The following is a 12,500-nucleotide window of genomic DNA, read 5'->3' as shown; positions in this document are numbered from 1 at the left end:
AAAAAAATTTAGACTTTTCTATAGTACATATTATATATATATATATATATATATATATATACATACATATATTTATAATGAAAAAAATATAAAGAAAATAAAAAATAATAAAAATAAAAAAATTATGAAATTTATTATAACTTATATATATATAATATATATCTTCATATATGTGCATTTAAAAATATTCATATTACATGCAATAAATAATTTATTCACACATACAAAAGTTTACAAATATACAACACACCTACAAATATATATATATATATATATATAAGTATTTTTTTAAAATAAATGAGGGATAAAACCTCAAAAAGAATAAATATTTTTTTTTTATAAATTACATGTATATGTATTTATAATTATCTTCAATTTTTATTTTTTATATGAACCATTTAAGACATATATATATATATATATATATATATATATGTACATATTATACACATATCTAAATGTTTATGAATATACGTCAAATTTTTCTGTTACATAAAAAAATCCGCATTAATATAATATTAATATAATATATAAATCTATACATATATTTATTTTTATTATAGTATTATAATTTTAATTTTTTTTTTTACATGTAGATTGTTACGAATATATATTTATATAAAAAAATATATTTTTTAAATATTTTATTTTTTTTGTTTGACACTGTTTATTATTGTAAATATAATTAATATTTATATATTTGTTTATTCAAAATAAAAAATTTTTATGTTTCTTTTATTATATATATGATTAAAAGAAATTGAAATATATTTTTAACTATTGAAAAATATTATTGTGTAATTGATTCTTCACCGTACTCACACATATATATATATATATATATATATATAGAGAGAGAGAGAGAATACCTAAAAATATAAACGCAATAAAATACGAGTTCTATATTTGAAACGGCAGAAATGCTTTTTATTTTTCTTTTTATTTTTTTTTTCTTTTATATATTTTTTTAAATATATATATATATATATATATATATACATATATATATATGAGTCTTTACCATTTTATTCCCTATTATTATTCATATGTTTATATATGATCAAGTAAGAAAAGTACAAAAAAAGTAAAAAATAATATAATATAAATATTATAAAATAAAAAGAAATAATAATTGTTCGATGATAATAATTTTAATTAGTTTATGGATTATTATACAACCTTTATATAAGTACCCTTATAAAAATATTCTTGTTCATATCATTATATATATATATATATATTTTACACATATTTTATTTTTTTTACACATATTTTATTTTTTGTACACATATATTATTTTTTGTTGAAAGATGAAAAAGATGAAAAATGAAGATTCTACATATAAAGAAGATAAGTATTCAAAATATTCAAAAGAGAATATCCAAAAAATATGTGCTACTCCATATACCGGATCTAATATAAGTAACACAGTAGAATCTGTTTATTTTGTTAATTATAGAGCTGTCGTAGTAAAAACAAAACATTATTATGTTACTCAAAACTCTTATATGCTTTTTGGTGATGTCTTTAAAATATATAATTTAAAAGGAGAGATAAAAAAAATACATGCATTTTTTCCAGGAGATGAAAATAATTTATCGGATACATTAATAATGTTAAAAACAACAATAGTTGCTGTTACTACATCTAAAGGAGAAGCTTTGCGTTTGGCTGATGAAATTAATATGACATGTAAAATATGTCATAAGAAAAGAAAAGCAACCAAATTTTCTATAGAAGGATTTCTAAGAAAAGTTAGATGTGACACCTGTAGGGTTAAACCACGAAGTGTAATTTGTAAAAATATAAATAACAATAAAAAAACAAACAATTCAAAAAATAACACAAATAGTAATAATAGTAATAATAATAATAATAATAATATAAATAATAATAATAATAATAATAATAATAGTAATAATAGTAATAATAAAAATGATTCATTAAAACCAGATGAATGTAATATACAGAGTAATCAAAATAAACATCTTACAAAAAATAAAATTATTAAATATGAAAATATAGATGACGAAAATATAAAAAATGAAAAATTTAAAAATATGAATATCAAAAAAGTTAATACAAAAAATTGTAATATCACAAATAGTAAGGCAAAAAAAACTGATAATAATATACAAAATGATATGAATAATAATCATCCTAACAACAATTTTGTTAATAATAACATTCTTGACAATAATCATATTAATAATAACATTCTTGACAATAATCATATTAATAATAACATTCTTGACAATAATCATATTAATAATAATCATCTTAATAATAATCATCTTAATAATAATCATCTTAATAATAATCATCTTAATAATAATCATCTTAATAATAACCATTTTAATAATAATCATCTTAATAATAATCAACTTAACAACCATCTTCTTGACAATAGGGATAAAATACAATCTCTTCATTACAAACATGCAAATTCTAACTCAGTCCTTAAATATAATAATAGTAATAATAATTACTCAGCTAGCCAAAATCAAATTTTTTTTTCAGAGGAAGAAAATAGAACTCATTTTCTAGAGAATGATCCCAATAAGAGGGATGAAATAATTTCGATGATAATTGAACTTATAAAATATATCTCATACATGCAAAAGGCATTAATAAAAGCATCTGAAGGAAATTTTTTGATTGAAAATCCAGACATCAATGTAGAGAATGTATCAAAATTGGTTCATTCAGCTCAACAATTATGTAACAAATTACTTAACCAAAATAATATAGACGGAGAATATGGGAATAATAATTTGTGTGCACCTACTTCGTTGCTTCTTCACAATAATGAAAAGGGAAATACAATAAAAAATGATGTTAATATAAATAATATAAGTAATAATAATAATAATAATAATTATAATTATAATAATAATAATTATAATAATAATAATATTAATTATAATAACTTTAGTAATAATAATCAACTAAAAATTAAATACACAAAAATGTATCAAGCGAAAGTTAATCACATAACCAGAACAAGCAATTTAAATAATAATAATAATAATAATAATAATAATACAAATAATACGGATATGTTTTATAATATGAACAATCCAAATGATATGAGCACTACAAATACTCACATGACTAACCTTTCTTATATTAATAGAAATGACCAAAATAAAAATAATAATATGAATAATGATACGGATAGCAATATATATATAAATAATAAAAGCAATGATAATAATATTATTAATAATATAAATAATATGAACATAATGAATAATATAAACAATATAAATAATATAAAAAATATAAATAATATAAATAATATAAAAAATATAAATAATATAAATAATATTAATAGTATTAATAGTATTAATAATATGAATCATATGAATCATATTAATGGTAACAATAATATTAATAGTAACAATAATATTAATAGTAACAATAATATTAATAGTAACAATAATATTAATAGTAACAATAATATTAATAGTAACAATAATATTAATAGTAACAATAATATACTTAATAATACAAATGAAAGAAATAAATATAATATTGAGAACGAATATTCAAAAAATATTCAAAATATTCAAAATATACAAAATGTACAAAATAATCAATCTTATGTAATACCATATTATTATAATAATCGTCATAATATTAACTCTTCGACATCTTTGGATACTTCAACAAATGATCAAAAAAATAAATCATATATAAAGGATAATAAAGAATATATGTATGAAAATAATAAGAAGGATGAACACGAAGATAAAAACCAATATCATGACCACCAAGGCAAACAACAACAACAACAACAACAACAACAACAACAACAACAACAACAACAACAACAACAACATCATAATAATAATAATATAAGTCATACAAAAAATAATTATTACAATAATAAACAGCAGTTCTTATTTTCTACTTTATCAAAACAATATAATACTAATGTCAATATTTCATTTGCTAATATAAACAATTCTTTATCAAATATTTGTAAGAATGTCTCTAAAAATTATAATCTCAAAGATACAGTTTTAAATATGGAAAAGTAAAATTCGCGATAAAAATCAAAAATTAAAAATTAAAAATTAAAATCAATCATTTTAAAGAAAACTACTATAGTGTGTTTATTATTATTTTTTTTTTTTTTTTTTACAAAATAGGTTGTCACATTATTCTTAAAAGGATTTAAACATATATATATATATATATATATATATATATATACATATACATATACACATCCCCATACACATGTTCCTTTTTAAATCTTTCAAAATAAAATGTGTTGTCTACCTTTTTTTTCAATGTATCATTTTTTAGTTTATACTATATAATAATTTTTTTTTCTTTTTAATTATCAAAAATGGCTTCAGTGAATTATATACAGACTCAAAGAACATATATACAATATAATAATCATTTATAAAAAGAAAAAAAAAAAAAAAAAAAAAAAAAAAAAAGTCTTGAAAAGACATATATATTGCAATAGTTTAAAATAAATAAAAAAAAAGACTCATATTATTAAGTATATTCATGTTAAATATAAAATATATTTTTTTTTTATTTTATTTCTTTATATGTTTTTTTTTTTTTTTTTTTGACACACATAATAAAATACAAAAAATATATTATAATAGAATTTTTTTTTTTTTTTTTTTTTTTGCATTCTTCCAAAAAAAAAATATATATATATATAATATATATATATATATATTATCATCATGTAGTTCGTTTTAAATTATTTCCCTTGAAGGGTAGAACAAACAAATGTACTATGTCCGTTCTTTTAATTATTCATTTGATTAACAATATATTTATAAAAAAAAAAGAGCAATTTAAAAAATAAATATATGGATAAATATATAAATAATTTAAATTTTAAAATAACTATAAAATGGTTTTTTTTTTTTTTTTTTTTATATATATATAATAAATATTTTCCGTACTTAATAAAATCACATATATATTATATATATATATTTATCATATATATTTTTATCTTCATTCCTTTTCATATATAATATAATATACTTACATTTAACCGTTTGAAACATATTAAATATATTTAAATAAAAAAAAAACAAGAAAAATTTATGCATAAAATAAAATTTATATTTCATATAAGAATTAAAAAAAAAAAAAAAAAAATATATATATATATATATATATATTTGTAATGAATGATTATATAAATTAATACTCTTTATATGTGCTTAAAATTTATTTTTGAAATTATAACATATATATATATATTTATATATATATTTATTTATTTATTTATTTCTTTTTCATAGGAATAGAAATGGATATGTGAATAATAGTATCCTTTTTTTATTTTTTTTGAATTTACTTATAGAAAAGTTGTTAAAATATAATACAAGATCAGACAGAAATATATAAATATATTTATATATATATATATATATATATTTATTTATTTATTTATTTATTTATGTGTATGTTCTTATTTTATATTTATTTATATATTTTTGTATGATGAATATTAAGAGTAAGTTTCAAAAGTTAAAATTAGAAAATGACGTTATATATTCCTCCAATTTAATAATAAATGAAGATGACATTGCAGATTTTGTTTCAACTTTAAACATTCAAAAAAAAAATATAAATGATGAAAATTGTTCAACACATAATTTAAGTACGGTCAAAGTAATACATTTAAGTAGTCTAAAAATTAATGATTGGGGATTATCTATTCTTATACCCTGTATATTAAGAAGCAGAAAACTTACAACATTAAATCTTTCAAATAATTGTTTAACAAATGTAAGATAAAATAAAAGAAAAAAAAATTATATTATAATAACATAAAAAATGAGGATAAACATAACTTTGGCATATATATATATATATATATATATATATATATATATATATATATGTATATATTTATTTATTTATTTTTTTTTTTTTTTTTTATTTATCAAGGATAGCGCCAACATTTTGTCAAAGTGCCTAAAGTATCTACCACATCTGAGGTGTCTGAATTTATCTAATAATTTAATAAAATGCCAAGGTGCAATTAATATTATTGAAGAATTTTTTCAAGATAACATAAAAGAAAATTCAACCTCTCTTAACATTTATCATGTTGATAATTTAGAAGAAAACATTTTAACAAATAATAATAAAATAAATCAAAACAAGTGTCATGATATAATACAACCAAATCAGAAGGACGATTTTATATTTGAATATAAAGATTGTAATAATATACTAAATTACAAACAAGATAACTATATAATTCCCAAACAATTTAATGAGTATCATCATATATGTAATGATGATAAATATCTTTCGATCATTAAAAATATAGAAGAAAATGAAGATCTACAAGAAATTGATATATCAGATAATTTCTTAGGTACCAATTTTATAATCAAATTAAGTGACATACTACATAAAAAAAAAGACAAAAAGAAATATAAAATTGTTCTAAAAAATGTTGGAATTAATAATACAGATATTTGTTATTTTCTGCCTAAATGTAAGGACGTAGAAATATTAAACATATCGGAGAATAAGATTATGTTTGAAAATTTTCCAAAGTATATTGAGATATTGTTTGATGTACAGCCAAATTTAAAACAATTATATTTAGCAAGTATATGTGGAGATCATCCCGATGGTGATAAGAATATTGATAAGAATAATATTGATAAGAATAATATTGATGATATTGATTATATTGATGATGAGGATGATGATAATATATGTAAGAATAATATTATGAATGACAATCCCAATGGTTGTTATAATAATTTTAATAACGTATATAACATTATAACTAGCCAAAATAGAATATTCACAAACTTAATAAAAAATTTATATAAGGCAAAAAATTTACGCATCCTTTGCCTTTCAAATAATAATATAAATGATGATAACTTCAAAACATTTTGTTTACATATCCAACATAATAAAGACAATAAAATTGAAGAGATCGATTTTTCATATAATCGTATCACAGATCTTAACCCTTTAAATGAATGTTTAAAAAATAACCACACATTAAAAATTATCAATTTATCTAATAATCATATAACAGATGAAAAAATAAAAACATTTTGTTATGAAAATCTTTCAGAAAATTTAAATATATGTGAGCTCTCCTTAGCATATAATAAGTTATCTAATAATTCGTGCATTTATATATCTGATGCGTTGATCAATCAAGCCAATCTTATTAAGACTACCCTTAAGGAAACGTATGAATTTATAAAACAAAATTCTTCCTTAACGCAAGAAGATTTGGATATGTACATAAATAAAATGAGTGATAAAAAAGGAGATATTGATAATGAAAAATTTGGTCATAATAAAAAAGAAGATGGTGATAATAAAAAAGAAGATGGTGATAATAAAAAAGAAGATGGTGATAATAAAAAAGAAGATGGTGATAATAAAAAGGAAGATGGTGATAATAAAAAGGAAGATGGTGATAATGAAAAAAATGGTGATAATGAAAAAAATGGTGATAATAAAAAAAATGGTGATAATGAAAAATATGATGATAATAAAAAAAATGGTGATAATAAAAAAAATGGTGATAATAATAATAGTAATAATAATAATAATATGAATGCCAATCCATATAAAAATAGAAACAATATATATAATAATAATAATAAAGAAGATATTAGTAATATAAATATATTTAAAGATATAATAATTAATAGACATAATGAAGAAAATAATTTTTTTTCATGCATTGGGATATCGAATTTTTATAGAGCAACTGATTTATCAAAAAATTTATATCTTCAAGAAACTCGTAGAAATTGTATATATAAAATAAATGAAGAATTTAATAAATTATATAATAGTAATAATATATTTTCAGCTAATTGCTTAAAAGGTTTAAAATTTCTTAATCTTTCAAGTTGTAATATAAATAATGATGGTATTTCATATCTTTTAAAATCATTAAAAACATCTTTATGTACCTTAGAATATTTAGATATATCATGTTGTCAAGATTTAAGTAATAATACATATCAAGAATTTACTAATTTAATATCTTATAAAAAATATAAATTTCTAAAAACGAATCATTTTGTATTTAAAAATTTACCTCTCACCGTGAGGGGAATCCCACCCATGTTGATTCCTCTGTATGATTCGGAAGATAACACTGACGGGAACAGTACAGGTAAATATAAACATAAATATAAACATAAACATAAATATAAATATAAACATAAATATAAATGTGGGTATATATATGTATAAATGTGGGTATATATATGTATAAATGTGGGTATATATGTTTATATGTTTATGTACATATGACAATAATTGTAACGATGTAAATATATTCAATCATTTTTCTTTCCATTTAATCATATTTATATCCACACATGTTTTCCAGAAATGTAATTATTGAAAAGTATATTATTTTATTATTTTATTAATTTTTTTTTTTTTTTTTTTTTTTTTTTTTTTTTTTTTTTCAGAATCGGATTGGTGGAATTATAAAAAGGAAGATTAATTGGTAGGGCATAAACATAAAATAAAATAAAATAAATAAATAAATATATACATTATATATATATATTTTTATATAATGACTAGTCAGAATTGTAATAATGATATATATTAAAAAATATATATAATATATATAATATATATATTTATATATATGCTTTATATTTATGTGCTTATTAAGATGAGTTTCTTTTTTTAAATCCTTATAAAATTATATTTTTATGATATACAAATATATATTTTATGTATTAAGATTTTTTACAAATACATAATTTTGGTCGAACAAAAAAAAAATGTGAAACACATTAAATGTTGGTATAAAATTGTATCATAAATTATAAGCACATTTTATCTTTCCAAAGATAAATATTATATATATAAACATGTATATGTTATGTTATATTTATTTTTTTTTTTTTTATATTTATATATACACACATATACATCCTATTTATTTTTCATTTATTATATTTTTTTGTACATATTGATGTATATAATTAACATTTTGATGATGTTTTTTACATTATTTATGAGAGCAGAAAAAAGGTGTAATAAATTAAAATCATATCCCTTTTTTTTAAATCATATTATACATTTCAATAAGTTAACTAAAAATAATTGTTTCAATAAATACAAAAATAAATCTCAACCAAAATATCATATTAAAAGTAACATGGAAAAACACGATTCTCCGTTCATAGTAGTTTATGTTACAACCCCAAGTAAGGAGGTAGCTGAAAAGGTAAAAACAAAAATGTAAAAATTATAAAAATTATACATAAGAAATGATAAAATGAAGAAGGTATAATCCTTTTGTGAAATAATATACTATATATATATATATATATATATATATATTTCATATACATATTTTTCATTTATTCCAGATATCTTATGTATTATTAGAAGAAAAATTAGTAAGTTGTGTAAATGTTATCCCTGGAATTCTTAGTTTGTATCATTGGAAAGGAGAAATAGCTGTAAGGAGATAAATCCAAAAGAATAAGCATACATATGTAATAATATATATATATATATATATATATATATATATATATATATGTTATATGTTTGCTTCTATAGAAAGATAACGAAGTATTAATGATGATAAAAACAAAAAAACATCTTTTTGATGAAATAGTAAAATTGGTAAAATCCAATCATCCATATGAAATACCAGAAGTAAAAAAAAAAAAAAATAAAAAAAAAAATAAAAAAAAAAAAAATAATTATTTAGTTGTATTATATTATATTATATTATATTATTTTATTGTAGTTTTTTAATTTTTTAATTTTTTTATTTTTCTTTTTATTTTTATTTTATTGAATTGTCTTTTGTAGGTTATTGCTGTTCCAATAGAATATGGAAGTAAAGTAAGTTGTCAATTTCAAAATCAAAAAATACACTTTTTTTTTTTTTTTTTTTTTTTACAAAATATTTTTATAAATGTGAAAGAGATTAATAACATGTTATATATTTTAAATAACATCAATATAATATATATATATATATATATATATATATATATAGTAATATGTATATAATTATTTATTTATTTTTATTTATTTATCTTTTTTTTTTTTTTTTTTCAGGATTATTTAGATTGGGTAAACAATTCAGTAAAGCAAATATAAAAATCAAAAAACATATATAAGATAATAATTTTAAACAGATATAATATATATTCCTTTGTGCGATAAATTTAAAAAGTTTTTTCTTTTTTTTTTTTTAACATATTATATACATTATCAAAATATAAATATAGAAAACAATAATAATGTTATATAATATATATATATATATATACATTTTATTTATCATGCAATGTGAGTAATTTTTTTATTTGCTCATAAATATTTATAAAAGAAAAGAGAGGATCATCAATTCACACACATAAAAATGAAGTTACTCATAAAGAGAAAATAAATAAATATAAATATATAAATATATATATATATATATATATATATATATATATACATACTTGTATATATGCCATTATAACAAAAAAATCTTATTCCACATACCTTTTTTTTTTTTTTTTTTTTTTTTTTTTTTTTGCATGATCATATTAATATGTTGCCAATACTTATAATTCCAAAAAAAAAAAAAAAAAAAAAATATTAAAATAATAAAACAAAATATAAATCACTGCATATAAAATAGTATGCACATATATATATATATATATATATATATATATATATTTTTATTTATTTATTTATTTATATTTTGAAAATAATGAAAAAAATTAAAAACGAATTAATACCTTTTTTACATTACGATTTAAAGAGTGCACAGTCCTTAGTATCTTTTAACAAATTACTGAATAAAGAATACATTAGCGGAGAGATTCATAATAACTTAATTTTAAATACAAATAACAAATCAGGTTTTCTTTATTTTGAACTTGGACAAAATGAAGTAATCCTCGGATTTAAAAATACGAACCATGAATTATATCAAAAACTTTTACAGATCAAGGATCGTAAAATATTTGAAATAGATGAACAAGAAAAAAAAGACAATCCAGAGCACATAGCTGATATGATTAAAGACATTAAAAATTATTCTTATATTCAAGGAGGTGCTATCATAACGTTGCATAAAAAATTATTAAAGGATTATATTCAACTCAAATTAAAAACATTTAAGGACCTCCCCGACAAATAAAAAGAAAAGAAAAAACTCATACACATAAAAAAAAAAATATATATATATATATGAAATATTTGTAGGGTTATATGATCCATATATGTATAAATCTCTACAATTATGATATATAAAATTTATATTTTTTTTTATTTTTTTCAAGTTTTTATATATGTATATAGACAAAAAATATATTTTTTAAATACACATTTTTTTTATTCACATATAAACATATATATATATATATATATATATATAATGTGGTCATTTTTGTTTATATGCACAAATATATTCCATTTTTTACCTTCCAATTTAAATTGTTTAAAAAATTATTTTTATTTTTTTTTTTAATAAATTTTATGTTATAAACGGAAAGGTTAGGTGGTTTCTAAAAAAAAAAAAAAAAAAAAAAAAAAAAAAAAAAATATATATATATATATATTTTTTTTTCGCTTTAAATATAACATACATATAATATCTTAAAATGTATATTATATACATAAATATGTTGTATAGCTATTACCATATGTAATTCTTTATTATTCGCCACACACATATATATATATATATATATATATATATATATATATATTACATAGTTTATAATTTTTTGATGTCCTCAAAAAACTGACGAAAACATATTAATATCCTCTCCTTTGTCTTCCTCATTATTAATTTCAGTAACATTCACATCTTGAGGTTGTATATTAAAAATGTCTTTTCTCCAATAAAAAAAAATAACAGTACACGTTTTATCATCTGTTGAACCTCTTCGTGTTGCTTCGTTGACTACCTCTTCAGCTGCTTGTTCAGGTTTCCTATGTATATTTTTCCATATGATATCTATAATTTCTTCATCGCTTAACACATTTAATATTCCATCTGTTGCTAGGACAAGAAAAGAATCTAAATCAAAATCAATAGTATATACACTTATAAAAGGTTTACACTGTACGATTTTCCTAGGTATTTTATATGATATATCACCAAAGGATCGTGATGTAGATAAAGCAAGAAAAGTCTTTTCTTTACTTTTATTATTATTATTTTCATTTAAATTATTTCTATCTTTATGTTTTGTTATTATTCTATTGATACCATTAATGTTTGCTATAATACCACCACATTTTAATATCCTTATTCTCTCCTCCTGTAAATCAGGTTTATGTCTTAAAGATAATTTGATAGGCTTCTTATTATGACATATAAATGCACCTGAATCACCACAATTTGCACATAAAACTTTTAAGGATCCATCATCATCTGGACCATATATTAAGACAATACATGCTGTAGAACCATCTTTATAATTATATTTTTTTGATAATTCAATATAATTTTTATC

At 18.3% G+C, this 12,500-nt stretch overlaps 5 protein-coding genes across 5 annotated transcripts in view; 4 read left to right on the top strand and 1 right to left on the bottom strand.

The window, feature by feature from the left end:
- Nucleotides 1-1,319: 1,319 nt before the first annotated feature.
- PF3D7_1249700 (conserved Plasmodium protein, unknown function) lies at nucleotides 1,320-4,046 on the top strand (the record flags this gene model as incomplete). The annotated part of the gene is made up of 1 exon (XM_024473416.1): nucleotides 1,320-4,046. The coding sequence occupies one exon, from the start codon at nucleotides 1,320-1,322 to the stop codon at nucleotides 4,044-4,046; it is 2,727 nt and encodes a 908-aa protein (XP_024329180.1).
- A 1,447-nt stretch (nucleotides 4,047-5,493) lies between these two features.
- PF3D7_1249600 (leucine-rich repeat protein) lies at nucleotides 5,494-8,506 on the top strand (the record flags this gene model as incomplete). Its single annotated transcript, XM_024473415.1, has 3 exons — nucleotides 5,494-5,781; nucleotides 5,944-8,167; nucleotides 8,472-8,506. 3 exons carry the CDS (start codon nucleotides 5,494-5,496, stop codon nucleotides 8,504-8,506), a joined length of 2,547 nt encoding a protein of 848 aa, XP_024329179.1.
- A 525-nt stretch (nucleotides 8,507-9,031) lies between these two features.
- Nucleotides 9,032-10,137, top strand: PF3D7_1249500 (protein CutA, putative; the record flags this gene model as incomplete). Its single annotated transcript, XM_001350843.1, has 5 exons — nucleotides 9,032-9,244; nucleotides 9,390-9,482; nucleotides 9,586-9,684; nucleotides 9,844-9,876; nucleotides 10,096-10,137. 5 exons carry the CDS (start codon nucleotides 9,032-9,034, stop codon nucleotides 10,135-10,137), a joined length of 480 nt encoding a protein of 159 aa, XP_001350879.1.
- Nucleotides 10,138-10,744: 607 nt separating this feature from the next.
- PF3D7_1249400 (conserved Plasmodium protein, unknown function) lies at nucleotides 10,745-11,176 on the top strand (the record flags this gene model as incomplete). The annotated part of the gene is made up of 1 exon (XM_001350842.1): nucleotides 10,745-11,176. The coding sequence occupies one exon, from the start codon at nucleotides 10,745-10,747 to the stop codon at nucleotides 11,174-11,176; it is 432 nt and encodes a 143-aa protein (XP_001350878.1).
- A 598-nt stretch (nucleotides 11,177-11,774) lies between these two features.
- Nucleotides 11,775-12,500, bottom strand: part of PF3D7_1249300 (protein phosphatase PPM4, putative) — a gene marked incomplete at both ends in the record, with an annotated part of 3,084 nt that continues 2,358 nt past the window's right edge. The window contains one exon of the mRNA XM_001350841.3: nucleotides 11,775-12,500. This exon is cut by the window's right edge and continues 2,358 nt beyond it. Coding sequence (XP_001350877.1) covers nucleotides 11,775-12,500 — 726 coding nt within the window.

Source organism: Plasmodium falciparum (genome assembly GCF_000002765.6).
Source record: "Plasmodium falciparum 3D7 genome assembly, chromosome: 12".
NCBI classification, from domain to species: Eukaryota; Apicomplexa; class Aconoidasida; order Haemosporida; family Plasmodiidae; genus Plasmodium; species Plasmodium falciparum.
Note: the sequence above shows the minus strand (reverse complement) of the source record. Positions and strands in the feature narration are given on the sequence as shown.